This window comes from Mesoplodon mirus (assembly GCF_964341445.2).
Source record: "Mesoplodon mirus genome assembly, chromosome: 5".
Lineage (NCBI taxonomy): Eukaryota > Metazoa > Chordata > Mammalia > Artiodactyla > Ziphiidae > Mesoplodon > Mesoplodon mirus.
Genome location: NC_138980.1, coordinates 128,474,317 through 128,501,957, shown reverse-complemented (window position 1 = coordinate 128,501,957; position 27,641 = coordinate 128,474,317). Strand labels below are relative to the sequence as shown.

At 41.3% G+C, this 27,641-nt stretch overlaps 1 protein-coding gene across 7 annotated transcripts in view; it reads left to right on the top strand.

Moving 5' to 3' along the window:
* Positions 1-27,641, top strand: part of LOC309805528 (general transcription factor IIH subunit 2) — a 65,254-nt gene that overhangs the window by 22,849 nt on the left and 14,764 nt on the right. For 5 of the 7 annotated variants that reach the window (XM_082623487.1, XM_082623488.1, XM_082623491.1 and 2 more), the window contains 8 exons: positions 10,677-11,250; positions 13,007-13,106; positions 17,153-17,234; positions 18,339-18,390; positions 20,325-20,444; positions 22,520-22,619; positions 25,481-25,562; positions 27,466-27,520. In XM_082623487.1, the coding sequence (XP_082479613.1) occupies positions 10,677-11,250; positions 13,007-13,106; positions 17,153-17,234; positions 18,339-18,390; positions 20,325-20,444; positions 22,520-22,619; positions 25,481-25,562; positions 27,466-27,520 (1,165 nt within the window). Of the gene's footprint in view, positions 1-8,136; positions 8,217-10,676; positions 11,251-11,875; positions 12,095-13,006; positions 13,107-17,152; positions 17,235-18,338; positions 18,391-20,324; positions 20,445-22,519; positions 22,620-25,480; positions 25,563-27,465; positions 27,521-27,641 lie in introns of those variants that run through there. The other 2 variants (XM_082623492.1, XM_082623493.1) reach the window with 2 other exon arrangements.

Sequence of the window (27,641 nt, the reverse complement as noted above, 5' to 3'; positions counted from 1 at the left end):
TTAGTCCATTTATATTTAATGTGCCTACTGATACATTTTGGTTTAAATCTACCATCTTTGTGCTATTTGTTTCAACTACTCCATCTTCATTTTTCTCTTCATTCTTGCCTTTTTTTGTTTGTTTTTAAAAATTTATTTTATTTATTTTGGGCTGCGTTGGGTCTTCGTTGCTGCGTGCGGGCTTTAGTTGCGGTAAGTGGGGGCTAGTCTTCATTGTGGTGCGCAGGCTTCTCACTGTGGTGGCTTCTCGTTGTGGAGCACGGGCTCTAGGCGCATGGACTTCAGTAGTTGTGGCACGCGGGCTCTAGAGTGCAGGCTTAGTAGTTGTGGTGCACGGGCTTAGTTGCTCTGCGGCATGTGGAATCTTCCTGGACCAGGGATCAAACCTGTGTCCCCTGCATTGGTAGGCAGATTCTTAACCACTGTGCCACCAGGGAAGTCCCTCTTGCCTTTTCTTGGATTGCTTGTTTCCCACCATTCTTTGTTTTCCTAAACTAGTTTGGAAATTGTATACTCTATTTTTATTCTTTTAGAGGTTATTCTAGAAATTACAGTACACGTAATTCCTTAACTTGGGTCCTCTAGAAAGTAGAACCTCAGGCAAAGGTGAAAGTATTGTTGCTTTATTTGGGAGATGCAGATCTAGGGAAGTATGGGTAAGGAAAAAAAGGGAAAGTGAGACGAGGAAAAACACTATGTTATCACAGTGGCCAGGCTTGATGACAAACTGTGAAGAGTCATAGGAGTCTCCCAGCAAGTGTGTTCACTTAGAGTTTGGGACTTCTCCAGAAGGTTTATAAAGAGAAGCTGCCCCTCTGCACAGTCTGTCGAAGGGAGGAGGGGAGGGTAATGCAATTTCCTAACTTCCTCCATTTCCCACTAGCCAAGGCTTGCCACACAGGGCTGTGCCATCTGGTCTTTTGGTAACTGCTAAGGGAGCCAGCTGTCAGCCTCAGTGGTGTGGCGTTGCAGCCAACTCTGGAAGGTCAGATAGGCTTGGTGTAGTTCAGTTTGGACTCCAGCCCACTCAGGAAGCTGGGCAAAGGCAGCAGCAGTGCAGAGGAGGAGGCGGGCAGCACCTTGGAAAGAAGGGCGTGGCCAAGAGAATCTGAGGAAGCGCTGCTTCCAGTACTCCTTCATAACATCAAAACCTAAAGTTAACTTGTACCTTTACCCTCCCCACGGATAACACATTTAACCTCACTTTCCTCCTTCCTCACTTATTTATTATTATTTTTGTACATTTAATTCTTTTGGTGTTTCACTAGACATTTATATTTGTTTTAATCAGTTAGTATTTATTAAGATTTAATCACATATTTACCACTTTCATGGCTCTTGATTTATTCTTACATCTCAGATATGTTGAGAATCATTTTCCTTCGACCTGAAGTACATTCTTCAGAATATACTAGTGTTCAGAATATATAGTATGCTACGTGTTATGTAAGGAAGAAGGAAAAATAAGAATATATATTTGTCTTAGCAAAAAGAAACGGTGAAAAACAATAGAGAAAGTCGATGAAACCAGAAGTTGGTTCAACCAATTGACAAATATTTTGCTAAGTTGACCAAGAGAAAAAAAAAGAAGACTCAAATTACTAAGATCGAGTGAAAGAGGAGACATCACTATGGACCTTACAAAACTAAAGATTGTAGGGGAATACTACAAACAGATGGAGAAAAGAGTGAATTTTAATGGATATAGAGTTTCTTCTTGGAGTGATGAAAACGTTCTAAGATTGACTGTGGTGATGGCTGTTCAACTCTGTGAACATACTAAAAACCACTGAATTATACACTTTGAATAAGTTAAGTTACATGGTACGTGAAGTATATCTCAAGAAAGCTGTCTTTTAAAAAATGAGGGAATTCTCTAGCGGTCCAGTAGTTAAGACTCTGCGCTTCCATTGCAGGGGGTACGGGTTCGATCCCTGGTCAGGGAACTAAGATCCCACAAGCTGCACCACGTGGCCGAAAAAAAAAAAATTAAAAAAAAAAAAAAAGAAACACTGGAAGAATACATAGGGAACTAATAAAAATGGTTGACTGGGGTGGTGGTGGTGTAGCACAGTGGAGAGTAAGAATTATTTTTAAATTTTTTTTTTTTTTTTTTTTTTTTTTTTTTGCCGTACGCGGGCCTCTCACTGTTGTGGCCTCTCCCGTTGCGGAGCACAGGCTCCGGACGCGCAGGCTCAGCGGCCATGGCTCACGGGCCCAGCCGCTCTGCGGCACGTGGGATCTTCCCGGACCGGGGCATGAACCCGTGTCCCCTGCATTGGCAGGCGGACTCTCAACCACTGCGCCACCAGGGAAACCCTAAATATTTTTATATAGTTAAAAATTTTAAGCCCTGTAAATGAATTAAGTATTCAAAAATAATAAAACTTATGGAATCCTGGGAAGTTGTGGTGAGGGAGATGAAAGTAATGTAGCTAATGTTAGCTGTTAGTTGAGGGCCTGAAAGCACTCATGTTCGTCAAATAAGGTAATAGGTATGGAACTGGAGGTTGGAGGGGAACTGTAATAAAATTTCTTTTTCATTTATTTGGGTCATAGTGCAAATAATACATTTCCACCTATAAGTGGCAATATGTGCACTGTTTCTGTTTGTTGTGACCTTGTTTGCCCTTGAGAATAACTACAAGGTGAAGATTGCAGTACTATCTGGAGGCTGAAGAAGAGGGATAAGTAGATTAAAAGCATGTAAGTCCTGTATTTAAGAAGCACAGGTGACCCACTGTATATCTGAGTACATGCCATAATCAAAACACTAATGTATGTTGAAACAATGCGGGAACAACAGGGCTTCTGCTGCTCGGAATGGCAGTAGAGAAGAACTGTAAACATTTTGTAAGATTTCTCAATACTTTGTGAAATTCCTCATGTTTGTGGTCCTGTGTTCAGCTGTCTGTATCTCTGTAATGATCGGCAAATTTATAACATGAAATAATTTCTTGAGTGGTGAGAAAGAAAGGGTACAACCAGCCCTTGGGAAGTGGGGCGGTAGAATCCCATGATCTTTAGTAGGTGATAGAGTTTAGGTGAAAGGGCAAGAAGTTTGAGTCCCTGAGGCCTATAGTAAGGAAGAAAAGGGCACAGGAGATTGTCATGCTTCTGGGAAGTAGCCTCTGGAGTGTCCTGATACCCCTTTTGGGTCCAGTTCTATAAGAAGAGAAGAGTCATTATTTTCTTTACACATTTTCTGATTCTCTTCTTGGGAGACTGATGGCGTCCTTATGGGATTTAAATTCTTGATTTCACGTGACTAAACTGTTATTTGAGTCACACCTCAGGCCAGAGCCCTGGAAGTAATGCACAGTTTGTTCATTTATTCATTCATTCACTCAACAAGCCTTGTACACCTGCTGTCTGTCTGATGAGACCCTAGCCGTCAGGATATAGACACCAAGAAGAAGACACAAACCCTAACCTTGTGGCTCTGTGACCCTCCCAGTCTAAGAGGCAGACCTTTAAAGACGTCAACTTGGGGACTTCCCTGGCGGTCCAGTGGTTAAGACTCTGCCCTTCCACTGCAGGGGCCATGGGTTCGATTCCTGGTTGGGGCACTAAGATCCCACATGCCGCATGGTGCGGCTAAAAAATAAAAATTAAAAAATTAATTAATTAAAAAAAAAGAAGTGTGAAAGTGCTAATGATAAACCAAGTGCCTGGGAACGCAGAAGAGGGGCTGTAAAATGGGCTCAGATGCAAATTCAGATGCCTGAGGGGACCAGGCAGGTAATGCAAATACTTGAATAGGGACCAGGTAAATGCAAAGTGGTAGCATCTGGAAAGCACTGGTTCCATGTAAAGGAGGCAGCCTCTAGATGCTGGGCTCAGGTAGAAGAGAGATGTCGATTGTACACCTTTCTTTGTACCTTTTGAATTTTATACATGTGCATTTGTTACCTAGTCCAAAAGAAAAACGTTTCTTTTGGAGGTAATTATTACTCAGCCACAGCCTATTTTTTCTTTCTGGGAATGTAGTTTCCCTCGGGCAGTATATTTTGGTATTTAAACAGAAACTGAAAAACTGGATTTTTAAGTGAATTCTTCTAAGTTTTAAATGTTGACGTCTAATTTTTTAAAACCACACGGGCTAAATAAAACTTGCTTGCAGGCCGCCAGTTAACGCACTTCGGCCTGGCCAGTCTCTTCTCTGTCCCTTATTAGGGCAGAGAATCTTTTAACTTTTAGGTGTTAGGCTTTTCTGAGATATACTCGTTTTAGGGGGTAATTCAGTTTGGATTTTAGGTATTTAGAATCGATTCTTTAGAGGAAGAGGGAACTTTTAAGGATCTCTGGAATTGGTGATTCTAAGGGTGGTGTCTGGATCAGTAGCATCAGCAGCATCACCGGGAACCTGTTAGAAATGCATATTCTTGGGCCCCATCACAGGCCTATTGAATCAGAGACTCTGGGAGTAGGCCTAGCAATCTGTGTTTTAACAAGTCCTCCAGGTGACTGTGATAAATGCTAAAGTAGGAGAACCACTGCCTCTCATCATATTACAGAGATACATAGATAACTTAAAAACAGGTTCCTGGTCATAGAATTCTTCTGAACTTAAAAAAAGAATTAACTCCAGTAGCTTTACAGAAACCAAATCCCAAACCTGGAATTGATTTTTCATTTCTTTAGATTCTCCTTAAGAAATTATTTGTATTCGAATTTTCTTTCTTTTTTTTTTTTTTTCAGTACACGGGCCTCTCACTGTTGTGGCCTCTCCCGTTGCGGAGCACAGGCTCCGGACGCGCAGGCTCAGCGGCCATGGCTCACGGGCCCAGCTGCTCCGTGGCATGTGGGAGCCTCCTGGACCGGGGCATGAACCCGTGTCCCCTGCATCGGCAGGCGGACTCTCAACCACTGCGCCACCAGGGAAGCCCCTCAAAATATTCAGATAATACAAATATCTACTTAGAAAATTCAAGAGGATTTACAATCATATATTAAAAGTAGACCAGGGACTTCCCTGGTGGTGCAGTGATTGAGAATCCCCTGCCAATGTAGGGGACACGGGTTTGAGCCCTGGCAGGAGGATCCCACATGCCGCAGAGCAACTGAGCCCATGCACCACAACTACTGAGCCCGCGTGCCTAGAGCCCGTGCTCCGCAACAACAGAAGCCACCGCCATGAGAAGCACGCGCACCACAACGAAGAGTAGGCGCTGCTCGTCACGCAGCAACGAAGACACAATGCAGCCAAAAATAAAGAAATAAAATACATTTATATTTTAAAAAGTAGATCAGAAAGAGTCCTATACATCATCAATAAACATTTAGAAAATAGAATAGTAAAAAAGAAAAAATTCACAACGGCAACAAAATCTACAGGGTGCTACAATAACTGTATGTGCATTGGACACAGATGTACCTAACATTATAGATGAAAAGTAAGGTTGATTGGGCAAAATTTTACAGGCAGAACAGTCAGCAGTGCAGAGAGGTTCCCCTGACCTCTGAACTTCCTGTAAAAAGAATTGCTGGTCTAGGAGCAGCTGGATGTATTGGGGAAAGTGTTTCAAAAAAACACTGTCCTTGTTATATGTGTTAATTCAAAAGTTAGGAGGGGTCAGCTTTTTAACAACGATTGCTTCTTGGCTGGGTAAAGGGCCCTGTTGGACCAGAGCTTGGCTAGAGGAGTTCACATGCCGATGAGGCTGGTAACAGCTTGAAGACTTGCTAACTCAGCAATTGGCTAAACTACCAAAATGGAGAGAGCATGAGCTTTCTGGGACACCTGGGTTTGCCTTTCCTTAATATCTAGCCTTTATGGCAGCCAAACACAGTTGTTAAAAGTGCAGACTCTGTTGCCAGACTGTCTGGTTAATCTGAACCCCTTTGTGCCTGGGTTTTCTCATCTGTAAATTGTAGGAAATAAAAATAGCTACTTCATTTGGACTGTTAAAAGGATTAAATGGACATATCTAAGGTTTTTAGAACTGTGCCTGGCAAGTATTAGGCTCTAAGCAAATTTTAGTTATTATTGGTAATAATTACACAATATTATTGAAATGATTTTTAAAACTATAAACCCAGAAAAATTAAGAAAGCAGGAGGGGACCATCAGCATACAGAATATTTTAACACATTTTTGGAAGGTGGAAACTCAAATGGAATGGTAGTAACCAGTGAAACAGACCAAAGGAGCCCACAGCCTGAATACACATGTAACCCCTGGGAGACTCTGTACCTTGTACAGAGCCCTGGAGCAGCTGGGGGCCCAGAATGCCAGGTTGAAGGCGGACAGGAATGATGGGAAGGGCTGAAAATCAAGAGACTAAATTAAAGTCTCTGCATGAGACAGTTGACTCCATCCACCCCACCATCAGACTATTTAATATGCAGGTGTTATTAACACTGAGGCAAAAAATTAGTGGATTCTTCTAAAAAAATGGAATAAACTGTTTCAGCTGACTTAGAGGAGCTAGGGTGGGCCCTGGGCATCCCAAAATGAAGAATACTTCAAGAATTGGCCATTCTATGCTAAAGGAACACCCCAAGTGAGCTTTCAGCTACTAGCTCTGACTTTACAGCTAACTTGAAATCATTTTCTGAGGTGTTTCTCTGACATTGAGGGCTTCTCCAGGGTAAATCTTGGCTCCCCAATCTGTTCTCCATAGAGTAAAGGGCTTAGGTTCAGGTCACACTCATGTGGCTTTTCATCAGAATTTTTAGCCATAATTTTGATCAATCAGCTTTGAAATCGCCTTATTTTCAAACATGAATTGAAAACCAAGGATCAGTACACATTTGAGGAAAGCTGGTAATGTGAAAAAATGAACAAAAAGTAAATGGTAATTAGCATTGGAGGAAACAGATCATTCAGGAGGCAGGTGAACTTTATTTTTATTAGTACTGATAAAGATAATTTGTATATCGGGACCCACAAAATGGGGGCTGCCTCAGTGGCCCAACCCAAGTCACAAATCTAAACCCAAGTCAGCCTGCACTTACAGGAAACACCTGTCAAGGAAACCTGATATAAACCAATCACAATCCCCCAACTCAGCTTTACCTAGTTTGCCTGACCCTAGAAAACAGGACCTGCTAGACCTATAATGAATCCCTGACCTCTTAGCCGATCATGCCTCTTCTCTATAAAACCCACTCTTTCCCCCCATCCCTCTGGAGCAGCGCTGTGAGACACTGTGCTCCCCCCAGTCTATGGATTGCTTTCCCTTGACTAAAGGACAACAAACTCATTATTAAGTTGTTTTAATGTTGTCATTTGACAGTATAGGAGAGGTTCATTAAAGATTGCGTTGGCTAAAAAAATCAGATCTTGTGAAAATAAGAAACAGACAACAAGAAAGAGCTGTGGGAAATTGAAAATATAATTGCTGAACTTAATAATTACTGTTGGTGGGACTTCCCTGGTGGTCCGGTAGTTAAGACTCCACGCTCCCAATGCAGGGTGTCCAGGTTCCATCCATGGTCAGGAAACTAGATCCTGCGTGCCGCAACTAAGATCCCGCGTGCCCCAACTGAAAGATCCCGCATGCCGCAACTAAGACCCGGTGCAGCCAAATAAATAAATAAATAAATATTTTAAAAGAATTTTTATTGGAAAGTCGGAAGATAATGAAGAGGAAACCTCCCAGAAAGTAAAGCCAAAGCACGGGAGAATATGTAAGCAAAAAAAAAAGATAAGAACTTCAGTGATAAATTCCCATCTGAATAATGGGAATACCAGAAAGAGGGAAAAGAGAATAGTAGGCAGTAGGGAATTACCAAAGAAATTATAGAAGATAATTTCCCAGGGCTGATGGGAGGCCCACACGTTCAGCTTGCAAGTCCACTGGGTCCAATGAATGTAGAAAGAGTCACACTGAGACACAATAACTTTGAAATTTTATAACCCACAGATAAAAGAGAAAACCCTAAAAGACACCAGAAAGATGGAAGCTGCCGTCAAAGAAATAAGACTTATACTAGCACCAGAAACATTAACCAATCTTAAATTATTTAGAATAAAACACTTCTGCTCTGGGACTTGGTAGGTTTTGTGAGACCTTTTGGTTCCTGACTAAGCCCTGCTGACTCAGCACCGTAGACCATTTACTTGTGATTTCTCAGAAAACTGCAACTTGTTTTGAGTTTCAGTTCCTCCAGTATGTTCTCACTGCTTCCCATTAAAAGACAAAGAGAGCATTTGTATTTACACTATGCATTCTCCTTCCATTTGACTGGGGCTCTGGATAAACCTCTAGGTAAGTAAATTACCATCTCTGGCAAAAGTGCTTTTCTTCCACACCTAAACTTATGACCCTCTTATTTCTCTTACTCTTGTTTCTCTCTTTGGAGGCAAGAGGACAGGCACTGGAGTCACACAGGTGTGGATTTAAATCCTTTGCACAACACAGCAGCATCACTGATACTCTTAGCACTTGTAATTAATGAGCATGAAACCTGGAGAGGGCCTTGGAGATCTTCTCTCCTCCTGGAAATGGCCCGGATACCAGCAAAACTGACCACTGAACTTTGCTGTAGAAGTGCAGGATTGATTCCAGCTGGTTTGTTGCCACCCTGTGCTTATTTATCTCCAGGGAGGGCTGGAGCCATGGTGTTGTCTGTTGGCCAAACCTAAATGAAACATACTAACTAGCGATGAATATAGCCCTGTGCTAGGATCTGAGAGACCAGGGGGCAGCCTGTACCATCTTGTTTGAGACTGGTCAGGCATCCTACTTTGGGCCACGTGACTGGAGCGGCATAAAAGACCCCTCCTCAGGTGACAGTGTAGTTTCCCTGAGACCAAGGTACCTTGCACATATCTAGGTGGTTCATTACCTAAAATCAAGCATGTCCTGAACAACGGAGAAAGGGTCCTAGAAACTGGGGCTGGAGTCTGAGACCTCTCTGATGTTTGCCTGTATTTTTGTACCTTATCCTCTACCTTTATTAAATTCTGAAGTAAGTATACTGTGTAGAGGCTTGTGAGTTTTTTCAGTTATCTGACCCTGTGTACTTGCTGAAGTTGGCAGTGTGAATGGGATAATGGGAACGATTTTTTGTTTTGTTTTTTTTAATTAATTTATTATTTATTTACTTATTTTGGCTGTACCGGGTCTTAGTTGCAGCATGCGGGATCCTTTTTTTTTTTTAAGTTGTGGCATGCGGACTTAGTTGGAGCATGCATGAGGGATCTAGTTCCCCGAACAGGGATGGAACTTGGGCCCCCTGCATTGGGAGCGCGGAGTCTCACCCACTGGACCACCAGGAAAGTTCTGGGAACAGTTTTTGACTTAATTTAAATTCTGGCTCCGGCTTTGTTTAGGAGAAGAAAAGATGAAAAGTGGGAGAAAGACGTAGAACCACTGATGCCAGGTTGGCTGCTGAGGCCATCCTGGTTTGAATTTGCCCTAGTACTATAATTATTCATGGGAAGAAAAGCACAGCAATGGAATTTTTTTTTTGCTATTTTTAAAAATTTATTGAAGTATAGTTGGTTCACAATGTTTCAGGTGTACAGCACAGTGATTCAGTTATATATATCTTTTTAAAGATTCTTTTCCCATTATAGGTTATTACAAGATATTGAATATAGTTTCCTGTGCTATATAGTAGATTCTTGTTGTTTATCTATTTTATATGCAGTAGTGGGTATCTGTTAATCCCAAATTCCCAATTTATCCCTCCCCCGCCCCCAGCAATGGAATTTAAAGGTGATAGACCCAGAGCCAGAAGAAGCAGCTAAATGGGTTAAAACAGAAATATGGACAGAGGGGAAGTCAGCCAAGAATACTGAGGCAAATAAGGAAGGCCTCAGCAGCCAGCCTGGCATTCCTGGTTCTAAATCTCTTTCCCACTTTTCATGGTTTGGGCTGTTTTGGCAAAAATGAAAGTACTAAGAAAGAGCCCTAGGCTGCCAAGTCCACCAAGCTTTGGCCGGTTCCTTTTGTAAAAGGAAGGAACATGATACCAGAGGGAGAATTGGGCAGATATTTCTTTTGTTTGGAATGTGACCCTCATCTGATATCCACTAAAGGGACTCTATGGGAGAGGGCATGATGAGACAACTGAAATGAAGGAGCTCTTCAGTCAAAAAGCCAAGTAACCTTGTGGACTGATAGAGCTCCCTGAGGAACCATTGCTGAAATGTACTGAACCTATTAGTGACAAAGGAGCTCTTTTCCTTGCATTAGGTACTGCCGAATGAAGGGCATGCTTGGGCTTAATCAAGATCTTCAATTAGCTGCAACTTTTGCAGAAATGTGGGTAGATGGGCAAATTCTAAATCAGCTGAGCTGGATTAAGGCGGGGCACATAAAGCAAAGCTGGTAGAGTGGACATATCCAGCTCCACCTGTAGGTATTAAATGGAATACCTTGTCGATTCTTGAAATGTCGAGAATGCAAGCACGCATCTTTGAACTTGTTATATGATGCTATGGGTATCCCCTATTTTATGCCTTTAACTTCAGTGACGATTGATGCTGTGATAAGGGGGCCTCCAACTGTTTGGACTCCATAGGTGACCTTACTGTTGAGGACAGGATAGAGGTCTGCTGTCGCAGACCGACTAGCGCATTTGCTCTGAATTGGGCTAAATGATGAGCAGAAGATCAATGTTATTCAGAAGAAAAAACAGAAAGAATAAAGGGTTGAAGCAAACCTCAGGACTAGTAAACCAGGTGGCGATGTTCATGAACATGTTCTTCCCCTTTTCAGAAAATGGCCGCCCAGGAGAAAGCCCCTGACGAGAGGATTTCCCAGACGGATTATGCTTTGCTCCCGGAGCTGTCTGGTCTTCTAGGCATAGATATGCTTCAATATGTAAAGGGAATAGAAGAAGAGGAGCAGAAAGAACGAGAAAAAATGCAAAAAGGCTTTAATTCCCAAATGCGTAGTGAAGCAAAAAGGTTAAAGTCATTTGTGACCTATGAGGCCTACAGTGCATGGACACCCCAGGAGATGGCAGCGGCTGGGTTTTATTTCACTGGCATAAAATCTGGGATTCAGTGCTTCTGCTGTAACTTAATCCTCTTTGGTACCAGCCTCCAGAGACTCCCCATGGAAGACCATAAGAAGTTCCATCCGGATTGTGAGTTCCTTTTGGGCAAAGATGTTGGTAACATTGCCAAGTATGATATAAGAGTAAAGAATCCAGAGAACAAGTTGAGGAGGGACGACAAAGCAAGATACCAAGAAGAGAAGGCCAGACTCAAATCCTACAAGAAATGGCCATTTTATGCCCAAGGGACAGCCCCAAGGGAGCTCTCAGCTGCTGGCTTTGTCTTTACAGGTAGTTTGAAGTCATTTTCTGAAATATTTTGCTGGAATTAAGTTTAGGTTCCATATTTCAGTTGCAATATTTTGTAAATCTTTCCTTACTTGGTCAATGTGTTATATTAGGTATAAGGTCTCTTTTATTAAAATTCAACTTCAGTAATTTCACTTTAGCTTTATTTTATGTGTAGTACAACATGTCAATTTACCAAAAATATATAAAAAATAAGAAAGTGACTTTTCCTAAAATTTTGGACCTTAGACAATACTTGACTGGATTTCTAAGGCCCTGAAAATAAGCTGTGAGGTCAGCCTGACCCCAGTCTCCTTCTCACCCATCCTCCTTTTGCTGCTCTGAAATGATCTTTCTTTGATTCTTTTAATTGCAGCAGTATTGTAGGGTTTTTGTTTTTGTTTTTGTTTTAACCTTAAAGCTAACTCTAACATATAGGGCAAGTTGCATTTCAGAAAATTATACTTTGTTTGAATTATCCTAGCCACACCATAAATGTTATGACAGATCTGAGTGAGAATTGTGATAACAAAAACAGCTATCATTTACTGAGTACCTACTTGATGCTAGGCATGGATTAAGCACTAATACTAATCTGACAAACATGCCCTTTTCCCCCATTTCACAGTTGTCTTCAGTGAGGCTCAAAGAGTTTAAGAAATGTGCCTAAGGATAACCAACATGGACCTACTGTATAGCACAGGGAACTCTGCTCAATGTTATGTGGCAGGCTGGATGGGAGGGGAATTGGGGGGACAATGGATACATGCATATGTATGGCTGAGTAATTTTACTGTGCACCTGAAACTATCACAACATTGTTAATCGGCTATATTCTAATATAAAATAAAAAGTTAAAAAAAAAGAAACAAAATATTTCAATTCATCTCAGGTACACTGCATAGTGCTTGGCACACAGTGTATGTTGGATATATGAAATGTTAATTGTTACTATTGTTAATTAATTAATAGCAGAAGCTGAAGAAATTCACCTTGATGGTGCTACCCAAGTTGGACCCAAGAAGAAAATTTAAGAGATTTCTGGTATAGAATTCCCCAGATGTCACAGTGTGCTTATCACTTATTTCTTCAAGATGTTATAGTTAATGTCCTAATTGACATAGAGACTGAAGCAGAGTAAAACGCAGAAAAAACGGATCTTTCTGGCGTGTTCAAAAAAGTTGGAGTCTGTAGTTTGATTGTAATTTGCCTACCAGTTTGTGTACCATTTACATCTCAAAATGCCTTAAACCTCAAGTAAGTTTCCTTCTTAGTTTTGAAAGCTAGTGAGTTGATCCCTTTGTAGTTCCCCTAAAAACAGTTGTCAGAAAAGAAAAATATACTTGTCAAATACAAATGTCAAATGTGAAGAAAAAAAAAAAGAAATGTGCCTAAGTTTCCACTGAAATTTCATAGCAAAGCTACAGCTTAGGTCTTCTAACTGCACTTTACTTCATGAGTGCAGGGGATTCCTCTGCTTCCCCACTACTTCAGTGGGCATACTGAGTCCAACAGCTTAGAGTTCTGTGTGTGCCACATCTGAGAGGTGGGGTCCCAGGCTTTGGAAATGGTCACTTAGGGCAGTGGGGCTGTGGATGAGGATTCAGCCAGATGAGAGTGTGAGTGGGCAGATGGGATGGAGCGTGTCTCATTCATGCACAGAGCAGTCAACTTCTGGAGACACCCCTTCTGGACCATCCCATAGTGCTGTTGCCGGACAACAGCGTCTTCCTTCAACAGTGTCTTCCTTCATATGCAGGTAAACGTGACACTGTACAGTGCTTTTCCTGTGGTGGCTGTTTAGGAAATTGGGAAGATGATGATGATCCCTGGAAGGAACATGCCAAGTGGTTCCCCAAGTAAGTAGATAAATATTTTTTGCTTGTAATTTTTTTTTAAGACAAAACAAAACTAAAGGCAAGAGTCACCTTCCCAGAGTAGAACCTTCAGTTTTGATCATTCTCTCTCCTAAACTGGAACACTCCAGGATTTATTCAAGCAAGAAAGCCCTGATGATATCGTGAAAATTTTTAATTATATAATTTCAAAATAATTTCTTACTGTTTTATTATCCAAAATACTAAGATATGTTTTGCCAAGTATAAGTTTCAGGATCTGCCTTAATAAACATGAATAATTTGCATAGGGATGATGTAAAATGGTACATAAAGGAAGTTGGAAAGTAAGGCAATGTTTAAAACATTATTATAAATGGTTTCATGCACTGCTGAATATATACCAAATGAAAACATTGTATTTCAAAAACTCAGTAAGAGTTTTGATTATTACAATGGTCTTGAGTTCTCTGCTTAGAAAATGAAGTGCTTTTAAAAATTATTTCTAATGCTACGTTTACTAGTATTTTCTACATGACTCTGTATCTACCAAATACAGATTCATTCCTTTAACAATTTTTAAAACTTTCATTTTGGAAAATTTCATATACAAGTAGAGAGAACACTTATCAACACATGGCCAAATCATATTTCATCCATCTCTCACCCACTCCTTCCCCAGAAATAAAAATAACCCAATTATTTTAAAGCAAATCCCAGATATCATATAATGTCACTTGTTGATATTTTAGTATATAACTCTAAAATATAAAAATATTTTAAAGAAACATAACCACAGTATCATTCTGTCTTCTAAAGAGGATTAACAGTAATTCCTCAATAACATCAAATATCTGAGACAGTGTTCAAATGTCCACATCCCCCCACCTCACTTTCTCTTTGCCATTGGTTGATTTGAATCAGGATCCAAACAAGGTCCATACATTACATTTAGTTGATATATCTCAAGATTTTTAATTTACAGATTTCCTCCTCCCTGACTTTTTCTTGTCACTTACTCATGAAAGGAGCCATGTAGTCTGTCCTGTAAAATTGCCTACACTCTATGTTTGGCTGAATGTTTCTGTGGTGTCATTTAACATGTTTCTCTACTTCCTGTATTTCCTATAATCTAGTAATTGGATCTAGCAGTGTGCTTCGGCTCATAGTTTATTTCTTTAACATATTTGTCATACACCTACCACATACAAAGAAGTTTCTGGTTGGATCGTAGGTCAACCACAAAACAACTGGGCTGTTTTAGGTTTATAAGTCATCTTTCACATGGACAGCCATGCTCACAAAAATGGAAGTATGTCTGATATGTTAAGTGAAAAAAGCATATGCAAAATAATGTGTAGTATAAGCCTTTAAAACCATTCAACCTATATATGGACTTGTTTGAAATATATATAGAAAAAGTTAAGAAAATATACAGACCAAACAATCGAACTCTTGAGGTTTGGTTTTGTCAGGAGATGAGGTGGAGGGGGATTTTCATATTTTACTTTGTTCACTTCTATCTTGTTTAAATTCTGGGAAACAAATGTGTATTTCTTTTATGGTTGAAAAGAAAGTGAGGGGGTGGGAGGGAGGAAGGGAACAAAGGAGAGAAGGAAGAGGGGGAGAGAGAGAGATGGAGAGGGAGATTGGAAAGGGAGGGGCGCTCTTCCTGACAAGCAGATGAGACAGTTATAGGGATACAGGAAGCCAGATGGTTAAATACTTTGAATGTCATTCTGGTTCCTTGACTAATCAAGAATAGACACCCAGCCAATCATACTGAGTGTTGGCAGTGAACCACATGGGTGTGTACTGAGTGAATATCAGCCCTAGCTCTTGGGCACCTGTCGTAGCTGTAGCCTCAGCCAATGCTTCACTTATTCTCATGGCCACAATGCTTAGTGTCACTGGATTATACACTGGACAACTCCCAGCAGCACCATTCACATCAACCATCATGTGATGGTCTAACACCAACAAGAGTTGCACATCCTGTCTCGGGTGGCCCCAGTACACCCTCTCTGACGCAGGACTGAGGGAAAGGTGAGAAGCATAGGGAGAAGATGTGAGTCCAGCACTCAGCTCCAGAGGTGGAAGGAGCTAAGGTCTGCTGCTATCAATACAAAGGGCAGGGCAGAGCGCGGAGGCTCGCAGATACACAGAGCCGGCCACTTGTTGACCCCCATTACTGACCCTCTGAGTCTCGTGTGTAAAAATGAAAATGATAATCCATAGCTGGTAGGGTTGTTATAAGGGTGATAAGTAAAGTATATGGAGCAAATGCCTTGTAAAAACTCTCGTGTATTCCATGACCGTTTCACTTTCCACCTGTTTGTCAACATGAGCATATGCTTAGCCAATACATTTCAGAGCTGGAATTAGAACTAAGAATTCCCCAGTTTCTTGTTGGTTGTGCTCTAACCTTAGCTGTTTGGGCATCAATTTTGGCTTTGTTTGCTGCTTTTATAAACTATGGACACAATGTCTGAGTCTACTCCTACTCAAAACGTAGTGCTCAGTGTACTAAATAATTGTAAATAAATAAAATAAGCTGATCTTTATTGTATTTTTTAAACATTATATATATATATTTGTAATTTATTTGTTATTTATTTTATTTTTGGCTGTGTTGGGTCTTCATTGCAGTACATGGGCTTCTCACTGCAGTGGCTTCTCTTGCTGCGGAGCACGGGCTCTAGAGTGCAGACTCATTAGTTGTAGCTCGCAGGCTCTAGAGCACAGGCTTCAGTAGTTGTGGCACATGGGCTCAGTAGTTGTGGCTTGTGGGCTTAGTTGCTCCGTGGCATGTGGGATCTTTGTGGATCAGGGCTCGAACCTGTGTTCCCTGCATTGGCAGGCGGATTCTTAACCACTGCGCCACCAGGGAAGCCCTTTGTTGTATTTTTTTAAAGAAGTAGTGTCTATCGAGCACCTTCTCAATCCACACTAAGCATGTGGGGAGGACCCCGTCCGTCATGTGCTATGTGGATTGTGTACGAATTTGGGTTGCGTACAGGTTTGGGGCACTCCTCGGAAGGATCTGTACATCTAAAACCTGGGGACCTTAGCTACCCAGAGTGGTGGCCCTGGAACAATATATGACTCACCTACTGGAGTTCACGTTCTCATGTCTGTACAAGAGAGCTGTGGCAAGATTGATCACTTCCCGTTAGTGGCAGAACTGGGACTAACATTCTGGCCTCCTGACTCTCAACCCTCAGTTACTACAACATCACTAGAAAGAAACCTTAAATTTGAATGAGAGAGATTTTTTTTTAAGTTACCTTAAAAATTGCTTCTGTTTTTTTTTTTTTTTTTTTTTGCGGTACATGGGCCTCTCACTGTTGTGGCCTCTCCCATTGCAGAGCACAGGCTCTGGATGTGCAGGCTCAGCGGCCATGGCTCACGGGCCCAGCCACTCCACGTCATGTGGGATCTTCCCGGACCGGGGCATGAGCCCGTGTCCTCTGCATCAGCAGGCAGACTCTCAACCACTGTGCCACCAGGGAAGCCCTGTTTCTGTTTTGTGGAAAGGAGTGTGTTTTTAAAATGTATTCCATATGCTCTTTTAAAAAAATTCAATTTATTAATTTCCATTATATTTTTTTTACAGAGTAGTGATATATGTTTTTCAGTGGATGAAATTTATTATTGTTTGTTATCCTTACTGCCAATAATTTTTATTTAACCACAGGAAATAGATATAGTCACCGTAGTTTAATTTAATAAAAAAAAAAAAACCCTCCAGTCTATATATTACTGTAAATCTGTCTCTTTGATTGAATTATATTTTGTTTCAAGAGAGAAGATAATCTGAAGATTTAGTTTTAAATTATTACACATGTTGTTAATGGAAATAATAATTATATGAGAATAATGATAATTGTCATAAGTTTTGGGGTAAATTTTTTGACAGTTTTATCAAAGTAAAATAAAATGGGGCAATTTAAAGCATACAATGCAGTAAGTTTTAACAAATGTCCATTGTGTCACTGCAGTTATATAAAGATACAGGACATCTCTATTACAGTATCAGGGTAAATTTTAATTCTGTTTATTAATTATAGATGTGAATTTCTTCAAAGTAAGAAATCCTCAGAGGAAATTACCCAGTATATTCAAAGCTACAAGGGATTTGTTGGCATCACGGTAATTTACAACAGCAAATTTTTTCTCAAGTTGGCTTTTGAGTACCTGTTATCTGAATGAGAAGGGGGCGGCATCACTCTTTTGTCATGGGCTCTCTTTCTTTCTTCTTCCCTTATTTCATTCCCCTACCTCTCATTGGGCAGATTGAAGAAAAGCATGTTCTCTTGGTCAACTAGAGCCCTTAGAATTTTTTTTCAGGGCTGCCTTTTGATTGGTCTGTCTGCCTTCCTGGTAGTCTTCCCCTCTTTGACTGAGGTCACCTCCCCTAGCTTCCCTTGGCCACCCCCATCTGAGTGCCCGCATAAGACATTCAGACCACTGCACACTACCCACAGTGGGCCTCAGAGCTGGTTACTTTATGCTCTATCGGGAAGGCTTCCCTAGTGACAGGTGATGGGAAAATCCAGCTTAAATTGCTTATGCAAAAAAAGCAAATTTATTGGCTAACACGACTCAGATGAGAACCCTGCAGAAAACATGGCCTGAAAGTGGGGGAGGAGTGTTTCTTCAGATAGCAATCTGGGTGCAATTTTCAGAGAAGAATCAGTTACTCAATACCTAACCACCCTTCTGAATCCAGTTTCCTTCCTACATCTCATACTTCTCATTAGTCAAAGGACCTCTGTGATATCTTGTTGTAACTTAGCTTTGAGTTGTATCTCTGGAAAAACTGACCCGGAGACGGCTTCCTGTTGAGTATAAATAAACATTCACGTTTTTTTTTCTTCCCTTTACACTGCATAAAAAATTACATCATTAATAGAAATAATAATTCAAGGAATAATTCTCTAATAACACTGCCACTCAATCCAATGAAACTCTTCACTTGGGGGCAGGGTTGGAGGAGGGATTTCTTTTAATTTTTATTCATAGATAGTTGTATGCTCCAAGTCGATAACTTGAATTTTTTAAAATTGAGGTATTGATGCACAATATTTGTTTCAGGTGTACAACACAATGATTCACAATTTTTAAAGGTTATACTCCATTTATAATTACTATAAAATATTGGATATGTTCCCTGTGCTGTACATTAGATACTTATAGCTTATTTGTTTTATACATAGTCATTTGTAGGATAACTTGAGTTTTAATTTTCTTCAGGGAGAACATTTTGTGAGTTCCTGGGTCAAGAGAGATTTACCTATGGCTTCAGGTAAAGATTCAGACGTATTTCAAAAAGCTTTGCTTGTTTATTTCTTCTTTTGCTTTTTTTTTTCAGCCTAATTTTTTTTTAACCCCTCCATTTTCCTCCTCATTTTATGGTGCTATAGTAATTTTTTAAAAAAACATTTCATTAGAGTTTCTGGTCTCCTGGAGTGACTTAGTTTTTTTAACATAAATGAGCATAGGGAAATACGTCAGGGTTGGGTCCTTGACTGAATTTCCTTTAAAACAATTAAGGTTTCTGGATAAAATGGTTTTGAAAACATTCTTAAATAGATCAGTGTCTGTTAAGAAATTAAATGTGAAATAATAGAAAATAAATATTGGTCTCTGCCCCTAGTTCCTGGCACAGAGCTCCTAAAATCCATGTAATTTCCTAAGTGATAACATCACGAGGTGCATCTCTTGTTCTAATATTGGATCTTTGACTCTGTCCCTGACACAGGGCTCCTAAAACTTTGTAAACTCCTAAGTGATAAGAACACTGGGAGCGTCTTTGGTTTCTAATGAGGTGATTCTGGGTGAGCTCCTGGATGGCTTCTTGATGGGAGCTGGTCACTGGGAAGAGCAAGCCATGATTAGAAGTTTGAATTTTCAGCCCACCCCCTATTCTTCAGAGCAGGGAGAGGGGTATAAATGGAGTTAATGATCGATCATGCATGCCTGTGTGAGGAAGCCTCCATAAAAATCCCAGTAGTACAGGTTTCCAGGAGCCTTCAGGTACATGAACACATCCACACTGGGAATGTGACACATTCCAACTCTGTGAGGATAGAAGCTCTCAGATCTCATTCTATGGGCCAGTTCATCTGGCTGTTCATCTGTAGCCTTGATCATATCCTTTACTAAACAAACATAAGTGTTTCTCTGAGTTCTGTGATCCACTCCAACAAATGAAATGGGGTAGGAGCAGTGTTATGGGATTGAGCCTTTAACCTGTAGGATCTGACACTACTAAGTAGACAGTGTTGGAACAGAGTTAAATTGTAGGACACCCAGCTGGTGTTGCAGAGAAGTGTTTACTGGGAGAAAACCCCCATACATCTTGTATCAAAAGTATCGTGAATGTGAGGTAGTTTGAGAGTAAAGGAGACACAGAGGAGGAAAAGACTGAGGTTTTTCCAGTACATTAAGTTATATTCCAGTTAAAACTCAAGTGACAGCAGGAATCCTGGGGCTAAGTAGAATAATGAAGCAAGCTTTCATCTTAAGGAATTTTGCAGTATCTAATTTTATTAACATATTTAATAAACATAAGTTGGTTTTCAAATCCTCAAAGGGTGCAGAAGACAGGAACCAAACCCCAGGGCCAGCCCAGTGTGGAAAGGCTAATAGAAACCACCGCATAGAGTGGACACCCAAAGGGCAAGAAACAAATCTGCCTGCTCTTAAGGGAGCTGCAAGGAAAATTTGCCTTTCTCAAATCTGATACTAACTTGGGGTGGAAGGGAAGCTCCTCTAGCTTTTTTTTGTTTTTTGTGTTTTTTTTTTGCGGTACGCGGGCCTCTCACTGCTGTGGCCTCTCCCGTTGCGGAGCACAGGCTCCAGACGCGCAGGCTCAGCGGCCATGGCTCATGGGCCCAGCCGCTCTGCGGCATGTGGGATCCTCCCGGACCAGGGCATGAACCCATGTCCCCTGCATCTGCAGGCAGACTCCCAACCACTAGAAAATATTTTATTATAAAAAAATTTGAATCTATACAGAAATAAGACCATAGTAAATCCCCACCATGCATCCACCACTCTGCTTCAACATGTGGTCAGTCTGGCCTTGCCTGTTTCTTCTTTTCTAATCCCCTCCTTCAATTATATTGAAGCAAATGCCAAACATATCATTCTGTCTGTAAATATGAAAGGATAACTCAAACACTGATACTTGCAATATCAAAGCTTGCTGGTCTCACCATACGCTTTTTATTCAAGTGTGTTACAATGGCAGCATCTTTGCTAATGAAGAACTCCGACTGGACTCTTTCAAGAACTGGCCCCAGGCATCCCCTGTGGGAGCTGCAGCTCTGGCCAAAGCAGGTTTTTTCTACATAGGTGAGTCAGCAGTTTGCCCCACGCTCTTGCCTTGCTGCCCATTTAAACCCCACATACACTTCATGATCCTGGGCTCGTATTTAACTAAGCTCAACAATTCCTACTTCTTTTCATTATTCCTTTCTCTTTTTTAAAAATATTTATTTATTTATTTAGGCTGCGCCGGGTCTTAGTTGCAGCGCATGGGATCTTCATTGTGGTGTGCGGGATCTTTCTTTTTAGTTGCGTCAGGTGCGCTCCCTAGTTGCGGCATGTGGACTTCTTAGTTGTGGCATGTGAACTCTTAGTTGTGGCATGTGTGTGGGACCTAGTTCCCCTGCCAGGGATTGAACCCAGGCCCCCTGCATTGGGAGCGCCGAGTCTTACCCACTGGACTGCCAGGGAATTCCCTCATTATTCCTTATATATTCCTTTTCCTTTCTGTATCAGATGGCCATATCTACCTATAAGAGGAGCTGGGACATTTAACTTTTTTTCTGGGTAGCAATGTGCCCAGCTGAAAATTGGGGTTTCTGTTACTATGGAAGAATGAGAGTTAACTAGGAGTGTGGATAGCGGTTTTTGCCACACACTCCTTGGAAGAGAAAGTAAGGAAATTCCTTTTAATGATTCCTAAGCATGTAGAATCTTCCATCAGTTCATAGTATTCTCTCTTGAGCTGCTGGTCATCAGGGAGTTCCACTCTGTAATGCACAAAGAGCGGGCAGGTTCCCCTCAGCTAAACCTCTGCCTGAGGTACCATAAGGTGAAAGGATATTGTGTCCTTCCTGGGAACCTTGCTGGCCTTCTTCAGACCAAACACACATGCTAAGTTACAGTGGAGGTCCATGTGGACCTTTTACAGAGGGGTCAAGTCAAGAATACCACAGAGCAGTACAGAGTAGGGGAATGTAGTGTTCACTCGAACTGACATGTTCCATTGGTACAAAAAATCTTAATGCCTCACAGGCTTAAGCATTTGGAAAAGCGGTGCTCCACCCTTTCTTCCTGCTCTCTCCATTCTGTCTTCCTCTTGCCAGCCTTCCTCTAGGACCCTCTGTCCAGTGTCCTCACCCTCTTCCTTTTGAACCTCCTCCTCTCCCCACAAATCCTAGGCATCTCACCCTTTTGGGGTCTTGCAAGCTCTAGGACCTCCTATTTTTATCCAGACACAAAGGGAGGTTTTCCTCTGTTCTGGCTTTACAATGCCTACAGGAGTCCAAGAAAAGAAGGAAGATGATGGATGCTCCATTTCTAGTTCAATCTTTTGGCAGATCCAAATGCTAATTTCTGTCCAAAGAAATAGAGTCTCACATGAAGACTTGATCCTACTTCTAGTGGAATAAACCTAGCAATAATGTAGTAAGAGGCATTTGATTCTTCACGAACTTACTTACATGAGAGTTGCTATATTTGCTCATATATATTTTCCTGAGCTCCAAATATTTTCTTTCTGATTTATTCATTAAATAAATAACTTACTGCGTGCCTAGTCAGTCCTAGGCACTCTTCTAAGTCCATGAGATTCATTAGGGAGCAAAACGGGAAAAAATCTCTTCCTTCATGGAACTTCAATTCCACATTCTGATTTGCAAATCTCTTGCTCCATAGAATGAGGAGAGGACAGGGAGAGGGTGTTAATCAGTTCATGGTACATAGGAACATTGAATGTTACTTGTTCATGACCCCATTGGTGAGAGAAGAGCCCTAAATAGAATATTTCCTCACTGGTGACCCGATTTGTGACTTTGTCACAAAATCTGATTGGAAGTGCAAGTAGGGTTTTGCTAATAAAGGCCTGGTAGTTATTATGTGTGTCACTCGACAAATACACTGGCCAGTGGCACTGATCAAATTTCCTTACTTCGGGCCTCCCTGGTGGCGCAGTGGTTGAGAGTCCGCCTGCCGATGCAGGGGATACGGGTTCGTGCCCCGGTCTGGGAGGATCCCATATGCCGCGGAGCGGCTGGGCCCGTGAGCCATGGCCGCTGGGCCTGCGCGTCCGGAGCCTGTGCTCCGCAACGGGAGAGGCCACAACAGTGAGAGGCCCGCATACCGCAAAAAGAAAAAAAAAAAAAAAATTTCCTTACTTCTAGGTAAAAGCGACACCGTCCAGTGTTTTTCCTGTGGAGGATGTTTGTATAAGTTTGAGGAAGGTGATGACCCATTAGAAGAACACACCAAATATTTTCCCAAGTGAGTAGAATGAATGTTTAGTGTCTATGAATCTGGATGTATTGATACTTTAGCAATTTTCCCCTCATTTTATATTCTGATTAAGCCTTTGCCCACCTCTCTGATTCTTACGATGAAGGATGAGTCTTTCTCTCTTTCATGCCCTTGCTTTCATGACCCCTTTCCCATCTAGCCTTCCTCTCACTATAGTCACAGCACAGTTTTGGTTCAATCATTATTTTCACATTACATGTTTACATTAGCATGACTTCATAAAGGCGGAGCCTAGTAATAAGTAATTTACCTTCCCTCCCTGTACCACTTCCAATTTTTGTAGTAAGTAACAATTGTCTCATTAGTATGTTTGCTTAGTTTTTTGGTTTTTGAGGTGAAATTCACACATAAACTATTTTCAAGTGTACAGTCCAGTGGCATTTAGTACATGCACAATGTTATACAATCACCCCCTGCTGTCTAATTCCAAAACGTTTTCATTATCCCAAAAGAGAACTCTGTACCCATTAAGCAGTCATTCCCTATCTCCCCAGTGCACCCTAGCTCCTTAGAGCTACCAGTCAGCTTTCTGTCTCTATAGATTTACTGTTCTGGATATTTCATGTAAATGGAAGCATGTAATATGATCTTTTGTATTTGGCTTCACTTAGCACAATGTTTTGAGGTTCATCCATCTTGTAGAATGTATCAGTACTTCATTCTTTTTTATGGCTGAGATATATGTAATTGTATATGTGTATATGTATATATATGTATGTATTTCAGTTTCTCCATCTCCTCGCCAACACTTGTTATTTTCCTTTTTAAAAAATATACCCATTTTCTTAGTTTTAAAATGTATTTAGCACCAGTTCATCTTCAAATTCTCCCAAATGTTTAAATCTTCTCTCCAGTCATTCAAACTTGCAAGATAGCGCACCATTTTCATTTTCTTAAAGGAGTCTGTTGTGAAGTCTCTGATCTGCTTCAATATGAACTATTTGTCCTGTAGTCACCCTAGGATCCTGGAATCGTTCTTCATGGTCATCCTAGGGATTCCTATTGCCTCTCTCCTGTGTTATAGCTCCTGTTTCCTGGATGTACTGTCACCCTCCTCTTGGTTTATTCACTCACTTTGTTGTTATTTTGTTTTGTTTAATTGTGGAATTGGATTATGTCTTTTTATTTTTTAATTAATTTTTATCAGAGTATAGTTGCTTTACAATATTGTGTTAGTTTCTGCTGTACAGCAAAATGAATCAGCTATACATATACATATATCCCCTCTTTTTTGGATTTCCTTCCCATTTAGGTCACCACAGTGCATTAGATAGAGTTCCTTGTGCTACACAGTATGTTCTCATTAGTTATCTATTTTATACATAGTGTCAATAGTGTATGTGTATCAATCCCAATCTCCCAATTCCTCCCACCACCCCCATTCTCCCTTGGTATCCATACATTTGTTCTCTATGTCTTTTTATGCTTTGCAAATATAATCATCTATACCATTTTTCTAGATTCCACATATATGTGTTAATATATGATATTTGTTTTTCTCTTTCTGACTCACTTCACTCTATTCATTCACTTTGGAACACTCCTCCATAGTTCCCCGGGAAAGATTGCATAAGCGATACATGTTTTTAGCTTCCATTTAATGCATATATCTGAATATTTATATATATTTTCTCACACTCGTTTGGTAGTTTAGCTAGGTATAGAATTCCAGGTTGGAAGTAATTCTAAGTTGAACAGACATTGCTATATTTTCTAATAGCTTCCAATACTGCTGTTGAAATTCCATGTCTTTCTGATTCTTAATCCTTTCATTGCAAACTACTTTTTCCCATCCTGGATGCATTTAGGATTTTCTGTTTGTTTCCAGTGTTCTAAAATTTCATGAATAAATGGCTACTTTTTAATATTTATTTTCTGTAGCTCTTTAACCTTTTTTTTTTTTGGCTTATTTTTCACTCACCAAACTCTTCAAAAATGTTTAACTGTAAGAGAACATTTTTTTGTTTTCACTTTGTAATTAGTAAGCGCTCTTCCAGAAATAAATATTAATATGAACGGGTCTTAAATACTTCCATCTAATTCTAAGATTCTAAAGAGGATACAGTTTTGAAGGTGTTTTGACAGAAGTAGTTGTGTTTTTTTCTTTCTTATTTGGATTTAATATTTTGTAAATTTTTAAACAGTGGGGATATTCTTCTTAATTCTTGGAAAAATAAGCTAGGATGCAGTCTAATTTTATTTAGAACCTCTCCTGGACTCCATCAACTCCCTTTTTGTATGGCATTTTTATTTTTCCTCTGCCTTTTTTGTTTGTTTGCTTTGTTTGTTTTGTAGTTTTTGTTTTTGGGTGCTCCATGTGAGGCTCAAATCTTCTGCCTCTTTTTTTTTTTTTTTTTTTTTTTTTTGCTGTACGCGGGGCTCTCATTGTTGTGGCCTCTCCCATTGCGGAGCACAGGCTCCGGACGCGCAGGCTCAGCGACCATGGCTCACAGGCCCAGCCGCTCCACGGCATGTGGGATCCTCCCAGACTGGGGCACGAACCCGTGTCCCCTGCATCGGCAGGCGGACTCTCAACCACTGCGCCACCAGGGAAGCCCTGGTGGCTTCTCTTGTTGCGGAGCACGGGCTCTAGGTGCGTGGGTTTCAGTAGTTGTGGCATGTGGGCTCAGTAGTTGTGGCTCACGGGCTCTAGGGCTCACAGGCTCAGTAGTTGTGGCGCATGGGCTTAGTTGCTCCTCAGCATGTGGGATCTTCCCGGACCAGGGCTCAAACCCGTGTCCCCTGCATTGGCAGGCAGATTCTTAAACACTGCACCACCAGGGAAGTCCCATACAATTATTTTTATAACTTTTAACTTTTGTGCTTAGTTGTCAGTTTCTCTACAATATGAAGTGCTCTGCAGAAGTGATTCCAGACCTTCAGAGCCATGGTGAACTTTCTGACTTAACGGTATGAACACCACCTTGTTTATTTTCAGAGTGTGTGATCATGTGATTAAAAACTGTTTTTGAAAAGGAACTGCTCATCATAAAAAAAATAAATAAATGAATTCTACAAATATCTGTTAAGCACCGATCATGCGCCAGTTGCAGATGGGGATGCTACAATAAACAAAACATAATACCTAATTTCATGAAATGTAGAGTCAATCCCTTCTACTTTGAGGCCCAGACTCGTTTGGACCTAAAAGTTGATTAGCATCCAGGCTACCTGGATTCCATCTGTGATCATCATTTGGAGGACAGTAAGGTCTGACTTGCAAGTTGGCTTTTCTCAAAGCTGGGAAGATATGTTTCTTTTACAACAGCAACCAACCAACCAAATCAAAAATACAGATTAAATAGGTTGACCCCTTTTTAAACTGAGAAATTCTACATAGTTCTCTAGGAGATTAGCCACTGCCAATTTAATACACACACACCCCTTATTTGAGGCTGTATGTTAGGTATATTATGTTCGTCATCCCCCAAAAAGAAAACAAGGTAATTTGTCGTTCACTTGATTCATCTTTGCTCATCCCCCCACCTCCCTTAACTAGCTTATTTTAAAAAAATATTTATTTATTATTTATTCTTTATTTATTATGGCTGTGCCGGATCTTAGTTGTGGCATGTGGGATCTTTTAGTTGTGGCATGGAGGCTCATAGTTGTGGCATGTGGACTCTTAGTTGCAGCATGCATGCAGGATCTAGTTCCCCAAGCAGGGATGGAACCCGGGCCCCCTGCACTGGAAGCTGGAGTCTTACCCACTGGACCACCAGGGGAGCCCCTTAAATAGCTTATTTTTATTTATTTTATTTTTTTATTTTTCGGTACACGGGCCTCTCACTGTTGTGGCCTCTCCCGCTGCGGAGCGCAGGCTACGGACGTGCAGGCTCAGCGGCCATGGATCACGGGCCCAGCCGCTCTGTGGCATGTGGGATCTTCCCAGACCGGGGCACAAACCCGTGTCCCCTGCATCGGCAGGTGGACTCTCAACCACTGCGCCACCAGGGAAACCCAAATAGCTTTTTTTTTTTTTTTTTTTTTTTTTTTGCTGTACGCGGGCCTCTCACTGCTGTGGCCTCTCCCGTTGCGGAGCACAGGCTCCGGACACACAGGCTCCGCGGCCATGGCTCGCGGGCCCAGCCGCTCCGCGGCATGTGGGATCTTCCGGGATTGGGGCACGAACCCGTGTCCCCTGCATCGGCAGGCGGACTCTCAACCACTGCGCCACCAGGGAAGCCCCCAAATAGCTTATTTTTAAAGGGAGAAACATAACCTTCCTATATCCCAGGTATGTAATATTTAAAAAACTGTTGATAACTAAGATCAGAAGTTGCACCTAATGATTTCTGGAGGGTCCATCTTGCTCTAGACACTGTGATTCTAATCATCTGGACAGTAATCACGGCTCAAGTCACCCATGGAATGCACTGTTTGGATATCACCCAGGAGCACACACTTGTGTGTGTTTGCAGATCACTTATTGTTTCATATTTGTAGTGCTCCTCCCTGCAACTGGCATAAATACTTAAGGATGGGTTGGGTTTAGAAAATGTCTGGTCCCTAATTGTAATTCAAAGTCCTACCCTCTTATACAAATGCTGATTTATTTATTTGGTTTTTGGGGTTTTTTTTGCGGTACGCGGGCCTCTCACTGCTGTGGCCTCTCTCGCCGCAGGGCGCAGGCTCTGGACATGCAGGCTCAGTGGCCATGGCCCACGGGCCCAGCCGCTACGCGGCATGTGGAATCCTCCCAGACCGGGGCACGAACCCGCGTCCCCTGCATCGGCAGGCAGACCCCCAACCACTGCGCCACCAGGGAAGCCCCCTACAAATGCTGATTTAATAGAGGATTTTCTTTTCAAAGGAAACTACAAGTGAAAGCAATCTTGAAGAGTCAGCAGTGAGTTCTGCAGTGCCAGGTAAGGATCTGGAAGTAGCACATGGGATTAGATGAATGTGTACATATATTTCTACATAGGGGATTTTTTTTTTTTTTTTTTTTTTTTTTTTTTTTTTTTTTTTTTTGCTGTACGCGGGCCT